Consider the following 15,036-nt stretch of genomic DNA (forward strand, 5'->3'; position numbering starts at 1 on the left):
CTGGGTTCCCGTTTAAGGGGTGCGCGTGCAAAAGCGGGAGTCAGAGTAGTTGCTCAATCTCCCGCCCGCCCCCCCCCCGTGCTCAGTTGCAGAGTTGGTTGGCTTCGGGCGGCACTTTCTGCAGATTAAACCCTACCTTCCTCTCTCTCTCTCTCTCCTCCTTGAGAAACTTCTGTGTGACCTTTGTTGCCGTTTCGCTTCCCTCCAAGACGAGGGCTGAGTGGTTTGAAGCTTGTCTTTGCCTGCCAGGCCTCTTTGCTGCCCTTTCTGAGGAATTCTGGCTCCTTGTCCCCCCCCTTTCTCTTCCTTCCTTCCTTCCTTCCTTCCTTCCTTCCTTCCTTCCTTCCTTCCTTCCTTCCTTCCTTCCTTCCTTCCTTCCTTCCTTCCTTCCTTCCTTCCTTCCTTCCTTCCTTCCTTCCTTCCTTCCTTCCCGCAGTGTTAAACATAAACACCTGCTACTGCCGAGAATAGTTTCCCTTTTTCTTCTGGAGTTTACAGTTTGCTGAGTTTTACATTTCAAAACAAGGTCCCAATTACTGCGAGACCGCTTGGACCTCCCCCCCCCCCCAAATTTCTGAATGTGCCATTTTTTTTAAAAAAAATCCTTAGCTGCCTTTGTTTTTATTTGGATGAGATGAAAGTGACAGTTTGTTTTGGCAAGACGGGGATTGTAGTTCCCTGTAAAGATGGACAAATCCGGGTTAGAGATTTAACCCACCAGGCTCTACAGAGGTACCTAAGAACCAAAGAAAAGGTAAGCACTGACTTCTGTAACACACTGTAGGCAAAGTCACCTGTTACTATTCCTTGTGCACGGGGATTGGCATTGTATGCATAGGTATTTTGAACGGGAAAATCTGCTTTGAGTTTTTTATGCAAAAGCTGCTAATATCAGAAATGGCACTAAATGGGTTGAGATTGTGAAACTTCTATCTTTTCTCTCTGTGGGTGTACAGAGGCAGAACTTTCATATGTGATAGTTGATTCATCTTTAAAGCTTAGTATTTGATACAAATAGGTGCAGCAGGATCAGAGGTAGGTATCCAGATCTCATTAGTTTTCTGTGGCCCTGCCCAATCATTAGTGGCTACTGAAACTCAAAAGCAAGAGACTAGAAAAGTATTTTGAAATACTCTGGCAACTAACCTTTTTCTGAATAACTAAAACCGGGAGATTGGATGTAGAGCATTATTATATGACTCTTATTTAATAATACTGATGACCAATTACCAGAAATGGATTAAACTGGAGAATGATATTTTCTATGAAAGACCTAAACATCTACATTAATGTAGTCATACCATTTACCAGAATCCCAAGAGTGTCCTTCAAAAGCATCCCCTGCTGAGTGATGACTGCTCCACCTACAACATTCAGGTCCTCTTTTCCTGATTTCATGTCCTCTTAAATAATGGATTGAAGTTCCTTGTTTATCTCAGTGATTGGAGAAAGCCCAAATAGAAACAAGAATCAGCCATTCTGAAGTTTCCTTACCAATGTGTCTGGCAATCTCTAAAACAGCATGAAGATGGGGCTAAATTTTTATGATGTTTTTATACTATAAGCTGAGTGTGTCAATTTTTCTCCTGTCACTCCCTTAAAGTGCACAAATGGCACAAACCATATTTTTATTGACATCTGGATCCTGTTTCTTCCATATTATTGATAGTAGTTTTAACATCTTCCCACCTGATGAGTTGAATTTGCAACAAGGCTGTACAGTGCTTTAGCTTCAAAGGAAACTTCAGTACTGGGTTGCCTACATAGCACCTTCCTCTAACTAATTAAAGCATCTGTGTCTTTTCCTGAACTCATGAGGTCCTCTGCAGCCATGTTTAGTACCTAAAAATGATTTAAGGTACTACAGCTAGAGGCTGCTGTTTCAAGCACCTTTTTGCCTTTAAATTTGAAGTTCTGGGTAATCCTTGCCTACAAGTCCCAAAATTTCCAGGCAGTGTGGCTGTCAGAGCCACATAATTATGGATTACTAGTTTTGATAAATGAGGAGTGATAGTACAGTGACTTACTTTTTTAATGCAGAAAATTCTGTTCATTTTCTCAGTGACCTGTCTGAGCTAGTTCAAGTAACAGTGAATAAAAAGTGAAAAAGTGCGACCAGAGGTCTGGAATTAGTGGTTGTAACCCATGAATCGAATCTGCCTCATGGTTCCTTGTGGTAGAGCATATACAAGTACTGTTGTTAATATGTTACCAATATGAGCAAATCCTCTTCAGAGGCTTGATATTGAAGTGAATGCATTTGTGGTAATTTGTCTTTACCAGACTGTCGCCAGTGTATAACTTCAGTATGTAAATTCTGTCTAAGTAAAATGTAAATCAGACATTCTCGGAGTGTTTATTTTTACTGCTCTGTAAACATCATGCAACTTAGGCACCTGAGTATGTACCATACCATCAATTTAGAATTGAGCTGATTGCAGGAACATTTTCTTCTTGATGATGATGCATATTCTAGATAATCTTTTATCAAAAAGACCCCCCTATACATGGAAAGCATTGAGAAAGAATCTAGGGAAAACTCCCAAGTTAGCCTTGGCACTGTATACTTATTTTGCAAAAAAAAATGTAATGTTTTTATACAGAACAACACATTGAATGTGTTCGAATATAACAGTAAGCCACAAGGATTTTGTGTTCTGATCAGTGCTACTTTATTGCTCCTCCATGGTGTCTCTAAATCCAGAATGTCTTCATAATTTTTTAGTTCACCATTAGATCTGAACTGGAATTCATGGCTTGTTGCTTTCTTCTTGGGTCTGCGTTTCTTCTTAGCTTGCTAGGAGAGAATTAAGGAGAGGTATGATTGTAATATTACTCGTAAGTGAGACACACACAGTCTGAAGTTCTAGAATTACGGGCAGTCCCCAAATGTCTTGAGCACAGGCCTGTGTAAACCTCCAAAAGTGATTGCCAAATTATAATTTTTAACATGAAAGGGAAGTTAGTAAATATTTTATTGAAGAGTGATCATATTAACTGCATTTTATATTAAGGACAGATGCTCATGAAATACAGTTAGATTCAGTTTTTGTTATTACCCTACTTTTTTGTTCAAAGATCAAGTATGTTCTCAGCAGAGAGAGAAAACAATTCACCGCCTCTACTGTAAACCTACTGTTGATAATGCTACCTGAATTTTTAACTCTTCCACTGACAAAGCTAGTGAAACTTCTCAAAGATGTATCTTGCCACTGTCCATTGGAAGGTACAAGGCCTGATGTGATCCTTGTGTTGCTGGAAGTTGTGTATTCTACTTGTGTAAATTTTAAATACTTGCCTTATAATTCTAATATTAATAAAGAGTTGAATGAACAAGTCTTGAAACAATAAGAGGCTGGAAAGTCTTGTACAATCTTACATTTCTCTGAAACTTATAGTTCTCTTAGAGATTTGTTCTTTGCTCAGTTGCATCAGGTATTATGAAGTTCAGTAATCTTTTCCTGCAAATTATCTCTAAAAATAAAAATATTGGTGTGAAATCAGAGTTATGGATGGGGATTGTTTTGGGTAGATAATTAAATTTTACTCTTGAGCAGTATTTTCAGAGAGGAAAAATGAAGATTTAGCTTTTTCCCCCTTTGATAAATATTTTGAGTTTTTAGTACATAGCATATGAAGTGCCTAATTATTTATCTCAAGCCTGAACTGACACTAGTAATTACTTCATGGTAAAGTGAATATTCAGATTCTTCAGTTTATTTCATCAGGCAGTTACAGAATTTGAAAGAAACATTCTTCAGTTTGTTATGTCATATTTATAATGTATGAGGTTTTCCAGTTTAGCTTGTAGTCCCAGGTCAATCTTTTTCCTGTATCCTCTGTGGGCATAAATTTTAAAAGAGACATTTTATACTTATAAAAGACCCTACAACATTTAAAAGGGACAGAAGGGAATAAGCTGGTATTTGTAATATAACAGAATACTTATACAATATTGGTGTGATAGATCCACATTTAAAAACAATGTCACTTGTTACATCTGGTGTATTTGAACAAGGTGTGCCTTATGTTAAGACATTGTTATAGATTTATAGATAAACTTGGGGAAAATGTAGTGTACTTTGCAACCTATGATACAACATAATTGACCAAATCAGCTGTTTGGGAAAGTCTATTATACAGTATCATTAATGTTGATACTGTTAAAGCAGGGGTGTCAAACTCAATTTCATTGAGGGCCACATCAGCATTGCGGTTGCCCTCGGGCCCGGGTGGGTATGACCATGGTGGGCGTGGCCTACTGGGTGGGTGTTGCTAGAGTGCGTATGGCCTACTGGGTGGGCGTGGCCAGCTCTACATCATTCGCATCAAGGGTGCCTATGGGGGCCTGGGCAGGAGTGGGACAGATCTGAGGGTCTTTGGTAGAAGGAGGGTCTCTGGGCCAGGGCCAAGGCAGTGGGGGCCGTTCCCTCACTGTTTCCAGGATGGCTTCACGGGCCACATGAAACCACCTCGCGGGCCAGATCTGGGCCCCGGGCCTTGTGTTTGACATGTCTGTGTTAAAGGTTTTGCATAAAGATAGTGATGTTGACAGTTCTCTTCATATTTAGCTGTAGCTTTGTTTCTGTTTCAGAGAGTGTGTCTAAAGTTGAAAGGATACTTCTGTTTCTAATACATACTTTTCAGGTAGTTGGAGATAAATGTATGAATTAAGGTGCATGGTTGTATAGAAGAAAGCTTGATGAAGAATCATAGGATTATTTCTATTTGTACCCTGCCTTTTAAGAATAAGAATCATAAGGAACCAGTCCCCCTCCATCTTATTTTAAAGTAAGGTTAGCATCCATTTAAGAACAGCTATGGTGACACTGTGATTAGAACATAGTATTGCAGCATAACTCTGCCCACAGCCTGGAGTTCGATCCTGATGGGTCTCAAGGTTGAGTTAGCTTTCCATCCTTCTGAGGTGAGGACTCAGATTGTTGGAGGCCATATGCTGACATTGTAAGCTGCTCAGAGAGTGCTGTAAAGCAATACGAAGAGGTATATAACTGTGTTATTGCTAAGTGCTAGTGCTAAGAAGAGCTAAAATGTTGTACTTTAGGAGATAATCTTGTTATTTGTAGAGAGATTGGTTTATTGAAATCAGTGAGTCATTTTTAAGTTTTATTTGGCAATGCCTTTCTTAAATAGCCACAGTTGTGTTAAACTCCATCAAGCATAGAAAAAATTATATATTCGTTATATGTGGTCTGGTACATTGTTAAGAAAGATTTTAAATCTTTAACTTTTGCACACAAAAAAGAAAAAAGTGTACATTTCTGTGAGATCAAAGCAGCTCATCCAGATTGTCCAAACTCAGAACAAATCAACTCATGTTCCAAAATTTGGGGGGAATGTGAAGCATTATTATTATAGAATTCTTCATGTGTTCTGACATTTCCCAATTTGGCAGATTTTTTTTAAGTCTTCCAGGTGCAGGAGACATAAAGAATGCATTAGTCAATAAAATAGATCCATTACTGCTGATTGGCTGGAAGTTTTTGTCCAGTGTTCAGGTAGAAATTAGTAACAGCCAATTAATACATTTCCAGAAAGAGAAAAAAACGTTTTGGGCATAACAAAAAGACTGTATACTAAAGAAAAGAAATGCTTAAAGAAATGCTTAAATAAAAAAATGCTTCAAATTAATCTATTCTTGATTAATGTAACAATCTGATATTTTGTAAGTGAGTTTAATAGCAAAGCTTGGACTAAAACAAATGGTATATTTATGAAATAATGTGATTTCTTTGCTGTGGCAGATTTTTTTTTAAAAGACCTTGTCTCTGATATCTAACACAATCAGAGATTTGTATTCATGATTTAGGGGTTTTGTGTTCTTTTATTTAGAGGAATGAGGATTTTGCTATAACCTGTAAATCCAATTAGAAACACTTCATGATTGCAACCAACTTAATACTTTATGACTATAATTTATAACTGATTTTGCAAGCAGTTAAAGAAAACTAAGATGATTTACCAGTAGTTAACATGGATTTTTATAAATCAGTGCCAAATTAGCCAACAGGTTTTAGAATAGGAAACTAGTTTTTCATTGCAAATGCAAACAACTATACTTATTTCCAATAATTGAATTTTAGGATTGAATTGCAGGCTACTTTTAGGCCACCAATCCCCAACCTTTTGTGCACCAGGGACCGGTTCTATGGAGAGAGGTTTTTCCGTGGAGTGGAGGGGGCGTGGTTTTGCATGCTACCTGCATCCCATGGATAGGGCTTCACTTGTGTGCATGACCCGGTTTCTGACATGCTGCGTGCGGCCTGTTGCCAGTCCATGGACCGGGGGGTTGGGGACTCCTGTTTTAAGCAGCCGGCAGTCTATGCCCATTTTACAAAGTGAAGCTTTGATATATTACATTACATTACATTATATCATATATCATATCATATATCATATCATATATATCATATATGTAATCTCATCTCATATTTCATCTCATACCTCGTACCTCAATACCTCATACCCTATCCTATCCTACCCTACCTTACCCTACCCTACCTACCATACCATACCATACCTACCGTACTGTATCGTACTGTACCACACCAATGCTACCCTACCCTACCACACCATACCAGACCATACCATACTATACCGGTTATTTATAATATATTACCTATAAGAGGCTAAGAGGTGAAATTTGCAGAAATGTGTTTCAGCCCTATAAGTTTACTACAGAATTATCCTCTTCCCCCTGCTCAAATAGAGAAAGACTCTATTGAGTTCTTGATTAGCATTCTGGTACATTTCTAAATCAATATCATGTATTTGTGCAAATGTGTAGAAAAATTAATGGCTATAATAACTAATATTTTTAATAATTTCAGTTTAACATGGATTGAAGTTTGCTTGTTCTGCAAGAGTGATGCTTAATTTTCCTGACTGACAGGATTATTATATGTCATAGCAGTAGTAGCTATAAGCTGAATTTTTAGATGTGCTTATTCAAACATATGCAGAACTATGTACTCTCCTATCTATCTAAATACAAATTTATCCTTTTCTAAATCAGAGTTCATTAACAATTCTCTAATTTGCCTCTGGTGCACCAATATATTTTCTTGAATAGAAAATCTTAATTAAGCTGTACAACACTCAAATTTGCTCATCATGACAAGCATATTAATAAGCTCAAGTATCACTTTTGTATATCAGTGCCTCATGGTACAGTGAGAATTAGGGATGATTGCTTGTCAAGTTTAGGAGAGAAATCTGAGTATACATCATAGGCAGGGTCCTATATAATTGAAAGGCGATTTTGTAGCATAGCATTAAAAAGAACTAAAACCTTAATGTACTACGCGTATCAATTTCTTCTATAAGGACTATAATATTAGGGGAACTTGGTGTTTCCTATAGTTATCACCGCTAAACCACAACTTCCTTTTTTCATCTTTCTGTGGCATATTTTTTTTCCTTCCACTTCTGTGGCTTTCTTTTCCTATTTCTGACAGTTTTATGTCTGCTAATAAAGTTAACTTTTTATTAATAGCCTAAAATATATTTTAAAAGTGAGTTAGGGTTTGTAATAATGAAAAACAGCTGACAGTTATTGTCAGAATGAAAACTGCAATATATAGACTGAATTCAGAATTTAAAAGTTGGATTTTCCAATGCAGGTTTCTTAGTGTCTTCTGTTAGCCCTGTAAAAATGTTTTGTGAAAGCCCTGGATACAGTAGGTACAGTTTCTCTCCTGTTTCCCTACAACATCAGACCTGTGGGTTGGCTGAGCTGAGAGAGAGTGAGTGGCCCAAAATCCCCAGTGAGCTGCTATGTCTATGGGTGAACTTGAAAGCTGGGTATCCTTCTGGCTCCAAAAATATTATTAATACTTCCCTTCCCCTTCTCTCTCTCTTTTTTGAATGCTATGGGCTTCTTAAGTACCTCCTTCCCATTACATTCAACTTTTGTATTTCTCAAGTGATACTTGATATGATGAAATGGGCAGAAGCATGTTCTACATAGTCATTTTATTTCAATAAACATTAATTTCTAAAAACTGATTTCCTAGTGCTTTATATTGATATTAGCCCATTTTAAAATTTCTCCCAACCATTTTCGTGTCTTTAATAAACTTCAAAACATGAAAAATATGTAGTCGGATTACTATTTCTATTATATTCACATATGTATCTGTATCTTATAGCATTGTTTATTTGCATGGAAAAATACATAGATGCGCATTATAGCTTAGAATTACCAGAGGGAAAACAATTTTTGACTTGGCTTCATGATCTTTATTCTCTCTCTCTCTCTCTCTCTCTCTCTCTCTCTCTCTCTCTCTCTCTCTGTGTATGTAAAACAGCTGTACCCATCGAATGAAAAGGCATTAAATAGCCTGGAATCAACCTCTGACCTATTTTTTTAAAGGCTAAAGAATAGATAATATGACAAAGCATATAATCTGCAGATGGTTAAATGCTTGATGTGCTTTTATGTTTCACTGTCATTCAGTAATGAATGGAGTGATTGTGTTCTTTTTTGTGGTTGTGACACAATCTCTTACATTCAGTTTTTTGATTGAATGATACTTGGCTTATTAAAGAAGGTATTTAACAATAGCAATACCTTGGTAATGTAGCTATATACGTTAAAGGTCATGAACAAATAAAAGGGCATTCTTGTTGCCTTGAATATAATAATGATAGGTTTAGATTACTTCTCTAGGAAAATAAGAGAACAGTTCTGGATAAAATTACTAAGAATTACAGTGATTTTTACTTTAATGTTAGTAATATTTTATTTCCAGTCTAAAATAAAATAATTAAATGCTAAAATAATGTATAAGGTCACATTTAAAATATGTATTTTTGACACTTGTTATGTAACCTAAGAGTAGCAGTCAGTTGTAACTTCCTAAGAATTAACATTTTCTTTGTGCTAAAACATCTGCTTAAATAATATCCATTTTAATTGTTTTAAGAAAGTTTAAGCAGTATTTGTTATTCTTTGTGGCTTTCAGATGGTTGGTTGTTCCATGCTTGGCTTATTTCTGTAGTTTTATGCCAACAGGAATTCAGTATTTCTTGTTTCAGAGGATTGTTAACAGAGGATTAAAATGTATTATAATGTGAAATTATTTTAGGAAAATTTAAAACATAATATTGCTTGCTGATGCAACTATCATGTACTTGCACATACAGAGGAACTCGGCTGGAAATTAAAAACAACCTCGGAAGAGAAATCTAAGGCATTTATGTATAACTTACAGAGTTTGATGGAAGATGGGGCTTTGTTTACAAATAACTCATGTCCAACACCCCTTCCTCCTCCTCTTTTCACCACAATAACAACACTGTGACTTGGGTTGGGCTAAGAAAGAGTGACTGGCTCCAAGTTAGTCAGCAGGCTTTCATGACTAAGGGGGACTTGAACTTGTGGTCTCCCACTTTCTAGTCTGGTGCCTTAATCACTAGACCAAACTTGCTCTCTATATAAATATTCTAAATAACTGGCTCTCATGTATATGTTTATATCATATTTATATGTCATATTCATATATTTATATGTATACATATATATCATATAAATGCTCTAAATAAAATAAAAATAAATAATATTTTTGCTTATTAAAAATGAAACACTGAATCATAAACATTAGAATAATGCTGTGTCATACTGTTAAATTTCCTAAATTTAAGGAAAACAAGGACCAGTTATAACAATATGGTGGTACATCCAATTATTGAATGTGACACTGAGAAAAGTATTTTTCTCATTACATCATGTAACTACCAAGATGGATTATTTATTTATGTGGCCCCCCAATTCAAAATGACTTTGAGTGGCATATAACAAAGATGAAACAAATATATACACGTGTTAATAATCAGGCAAGTTCATAACTGTTATTAACCCTGCCAAAATCTAACCTGTTTAAATGTTACAACTGGCATCCAGAATTGTTGACTACATTACTGAGTTGTACTTAAAAAAATAATCAAATGGTCTTTCTATAGCATGATAAATTAGCCTGATTTTTTAAAATTTTGTTTTAATAACTACAGTTTCTATTATTTTTGCCCCATGGTGATTTGATGGAAATAATTTTAAAAACCCCTAGGAGAGTGATGGCGAACCTTTTAGAGACCGAGTGCCTAAACTGCAACCCAAAACCCACTTACGTATTGTCAGGTGCTGAGTGGGCGTGGCCCATTGGGTGGGTGTGGCCAATTTGGTGGGTGTCACCCATTGGATGAGCATGGCTGCGGTGGTAACAGCAGACTGGGTGGCACTAAAAAGTTCAATCAGTTCCAACTTTGCGAGATCTTTTTTTTCCCTCGAGAAGTTGAAATTGATTGATTGATTGACTGAATCTTTTTTTTTTGCACACGGCGGAGGCCTAAAGTGAAAAGGTTTTATAAAACCCAGCTGAAGACCTAGGACTGGGGCGACGGTGCATGTGCCCACAGAGAAGGCTCTGCGTGCCACCTGTGGGCACGCGTGCCATAGTTTCACCACCACGACCCTAGGAACTCCACCTAAGGTTCGGATAAGCCTTATATAACCCTGCAAACCAGCATCTCAGCCTTGTTCCTTGTGCTATAGAATTACAGGTAGTCCTCGAGTTATGAGTGTAATGGAGCCTCGAAAACCTGTGAGTGAATCTTGGATCTCGAACAAGATCACTCCCTTGCTCGTTAAGATGCACACAGCTTGTTAAGTGAACATGAGTTATCTCGGTAGGGAAGGCCATGGAGGGCCTAGTTATGGAACAGGCCCCCAAGGCCTCCCCAACCCACTAAGATACCTCATTCTTCCTCTTCCCTGCCGCACTGGACTCACCTGGAAAAGATCTGTCTCCTCTCTACTGCGGTTCCTGCTGCTGCCCAGATCAGCCTGGGGGATGCTTCTGCGTGCCTCTGGAGGCTGGATCAGGGTGTCGGAGGCCTTTTCCAAGCTGCTGTCACCCAGATCTGAGGCCGGGGGTTGCTTCTGCTGCCTCCTGGAAATGGGCTGCATTCCCTGGAAAAGGCCTTCTGTGCCTGGACCGGGCTGCTGGAGGCACATGGAAGCGTCTCTCTGCCTCAGATCCAGGTGACAGCGGCCTGGAAAATGCCTCTGCCGTCCCAATCCAGCCTCTGGAGGCACGCAAAAGTGTCTCCTGGCTTCAGTTCTGTTCTCTGTTGCAGAGAACAGAGGCCTAAAGTACCATGAGATTATGCAAGATCAGTATCGTGAGATCTTGCCCCACTGAACTTGTGTGATCTTTAGGCCTCCATTCTCTACGAACACACCGAAAACCTGGAGCAGCCAAGAAAGTAAAGGATCTCGAGCTTCACAAGGTGAGTATTGAAGGCCTAGTGCAGTGATGGCAAACCTTTTAGAGACCAAGTGCCCAAACTGCAACCCAAAACACACTTATGTATTGTCATGTGCCGGGTGGGCGTGGCCCATTGGGTGGGTGTGGCCCATTGGGTCGGCGTGGCTGCAGTGGTAACAGCAGACTGGGTGGGACTAAAAAGTTCAATCAATTCCAACTTTGCAAAATCTTTTTTTTCCCCATGAGAAGTTGAAAATGATTGATTGAACCTTTTTTTTTTGTACACGGCGGCGGAGGCCTAAAGCAAAAAGGTTTTATAAAACCCAGCTGAAGACCTAGGACTGGGGTGACGGCACGTGTGCCCACAGAGAGGGATCTGCGTGCCACCAGTGGCCACAGGTTTGCCGCCACGGGCCTAGTACCTAGGGAGACCTGTCGCGGGGGTAGGGAGGAATGGAATAACCAGGGTGAATGTTGCAGAGTCTCTTCAGCCACTTGAATGACTCCCATGGTGCTGCAATAATCATAATTTCGGGATTTGCTCGTAAGCACTAGGGGTTGCTTATCATGTAACTTAGAACAAGCATTAAGTGTACGCTCATAACTCGGGGATTACCTGTAATTACCATGATAACTTGATTTGTTATTTTTTATTTTTTATTGGATTTCTTCATTTATAACATAAAATGTGAAAATACAAAAGCAAATAGTAAGGGACAATAGTAGAAAGGGAAAACAAAAGGTGTAAAGAAGGAGAGGGGAAGAAACAAAAGGCATTGACTTCTGACTCTTGCAGTAAAATCAGACATTAAAATCAAATCTCAACTTTTTACATTTCTATAGTAGTATGCACTAGCCATTTCTGTATCGGCAAATCAGTCTGATTGGTAAATCAGAAGTGATTTCCAAGTACAAACAAAAGTACTTATGTTCTTTTCTTTTATCAGCACAGTCAATTTGGCCATCTCTGCTAATTCCATCAGCTTTTGTAACCATTCGTCCATGGTAGGAATCGAGGCCTCCTTCACTTTTGTGCATAGAGCAATCTTGCTGCCGTTGCTACCACGGCAACTTGAAAGGAGGTATACCTTTCAAAGTCCTAGAAAATATATTCAATTAATGCGTGTTCAAGTAGTCCTCTTCTTCCTACAGCAATTGGGACTGGAATTTCTATAGCTAAGTGAGATGATCATAAAGCATGACAAAATTGCTTAATGACGGCAATCCTGATTGCCGTCATTAATCAAATCTCATGTCTTTCCATGGCAGGGACAACTAAAGACATTGGCAAAACTGGCAGGAAATTCCAAGTCACTGGTCCATAGATCGGTAACTAACTAACTGTTTAGAAGATCATATAGGAGCTGTGGCCAGGGGGGCATTTGCCCAGGTTTGTCTGGTGTGCCAGTTGCGCCCCTATCTGGACTGAGATGCCCTACGTATGGTCACTCATGCTCGTTACCTCCCGTATAGACTACTGCAATGCTCTCTACATGGGACTGCCCTTGAAGACCACCCGAAGGCTTCAACTGGTGCAGAATACGGCTGCGCGGGTTGTGATGGGAGCGTCCCAATACTCCCATATTACACCCCTCCTGCGTGAGCTGCATTGGTTACCGGTTGTCCTCCGGGTGAGATTTAAGGTGCTGGTTCTTACCTATAAAGCCCTACATGGCTTAGGTCCGGGATATTTGCAGGACCGTCTGCTGCCAGGAATGACTGCCCATCGCCCTGTGTGCTCACACAGGGAGGGCCCCCTCAGGGTGCCATCAGCCAGACAATGTCGACTGGCGACCCCCAGGGGAAGGGCCTTCTCTGTGGGGGCACCTGCCCTTTGGAATCAACTCCCCTTGGAGCTCCGGATGGTCCCGGATCTCTGTTCCTTTCATTGCGACCTTAAAATATGGCTTTTTCAACAGGCTGACCTGGACTGATGGAAGGGAGGTTTTCTTAATTTTGTTTTATTGTGTTTTTAATCAGACTATTTATGGGATAATTTGATTTAATACCTTTTAATGTTTGTATTTTGTGTTTTTATTGTTGTTAGCCGCCCTGAGTCCTTTGGGAGATAGGGCAGCATACAAATCCCATAAATAAATAAAATAAATAAATAAACTGCTAATGAGTGAAGGTAGGATCAAGGGGGTGCATGGGGATGCATGGGGATGCATGAGGTGTAGGTTAGGAAGGATGCTTGAGGTTATATGTGAGATGTGTGTCGGGGAGGGTGTTGGGCACATGAAGGGTGCAGTGGGAGCTAAGGATGCACAAGAGTGGATGGTGCAAAGGTAAGCATGGGTGTTTTGGGGTGGGCATGGGTCAGGCATGTGAGGTTGCAGGAGTGGAATTGGCCAACTTTGTGTGGCCATCTCTCTGTGGCCATCTCACCACACCAATTTGCCATGGGAGAACTGGCTGCAGCCAACTGGCCACAGGACAATTCCAAGTGGGATAACTCACCACGGTTAATACCATTGTTTCTTTGACATTATTTCCATTGATAAAAGTGGAAACAATGTAGAACAAACTGTGGTGGATAACATTTATTTGCGTTGAGTTATCCCATATGGATTGTCCTGTGGCAAGTTGTCTTTGGGCAAGTTGGCCATGGCGAGTTGTCCTGTAGCAAGTGTTCCATGGCAAGATGCGGTGGTGGGTTTGGCACAGTGAGATGTCCTAGACCCTGCAGGGGAGGATTGGGAGAGTGTGTGTGACAGTGTATGACAGTGTATGTGAGAGAGACAGTGTGGGTTAGGGAGGGTGTCCGAGGCTGCAAGGGGTTGTGCAAGAGATACAGCTGGATTGGGGAAGGTGCAGGGGAAGATTGGGAAGGATATATGAAGGTGTGGTGCAGGTTGAGAAGGGTACAAGGAAGGCGAGAGTTGGGGAGTGGCCAGCATAGTGTGATCACAGAGAGGCAGAAGGAAAGTGCAAAGATGAGACTTACCCAGCAACTTACGATCTTCCCAGTTGTCTTCCCCATTGATTTTTCCGTGGAAATCAGAAGGAACAGTTACAAATGGTGATCACCTAATTGTGGGGCATAAGTGTGAACCGGTTGTCAAGTGCCCAGTTGCAATCATGTGATTCCTGTGGGGTTGCTGAGATGACTCAAATTACTTGTCGTCATTTGTTAAGCACTGTTGTAACTTTGAATGGTCGCTGAATGAATGGTTGTAAGTCAAGGGTGCAACCATTTTTTTTCTTTCTTGTAGTGAGCTTTATCTCCTGCTCATAATGCAAGTATTTGTGGATTTGCAATCATATAATATTCCCATCCTTTAAATGATTTTACATGCTTTCATGGTCTAAGTGCAGGTTTTGTGTCCACCAGTCTAAAAACTAATACCTTTTTACCATAAGAAAAATGGAATATGGAACAGAATTATGGAATACACTTTTGAAATCATTGCTATAGTTCAGTGATGGCAAACCTTTTAGAGACCGAGTGCCCAAACCTCAACCCAAAACCCACTTATTTATCGCAAAGTGCCAGGGCCACATCAGCATTGTGGTGCCCTTGGGGGGGAGGGAGGTGCTTCTGAGTGCCACCTGTGGCACGCAAAAACCGGGGGCGCAAAAATGGGCCACCGTGCTGCAAGGCACAAAAATGGCTGCTACCGTGCTGTGGGGTGCAGATACAAGGCTGGGTGGGGCTCCTGCTCCAGGTGGCGGTGGTGGCCTGATGGACCTGCTGCTGGCAGCAGTGGCGTGCGTGCTAACAGAGAGGGCTCTGAGTGCCACCTCT

General features: G+C 40.0%; 1 protein-coding gene across 4 annotated transcripts in view; it reads left to right on the plus strand.

Annotated features, from left to right (window-relative positions):
* Positions 1 to 443: 443 nt before the first annotated feature.
* PARD3B (par-3 family cell polarity regulator beta) overlaps positions 444 to 15,036 on the plus strand; it is a 574,309-nt gene continuing 559,716 nt past the window's right edge. For all 4 annotated transcript variants that reach the window (XM_083371323.1, XM_083371326.1, XM_083371324.1 and 1 more), the window contains exon 1: positions 444 to 754. In XM_083371323.1, coding sequence (XP_083227449.1) covers positions 635 to 754 — 120 coding nt within the window. In that variant the 5' untranslated portion in view covers positions 444 to 634. The remainder of the gene's footprint in view (positions 755 to 15,036) is intronic.

Source organism: Vipera ursinii (genome assembly GCF_947247035.1).
Source record: "Vipera ursinii genome assembly, chromosome: 1".
NCBI lineage: Eukaryota > Metazoa > Chordata > Lepidosauria > Squamata > Viperidae > Vipera > Vipera ursinii.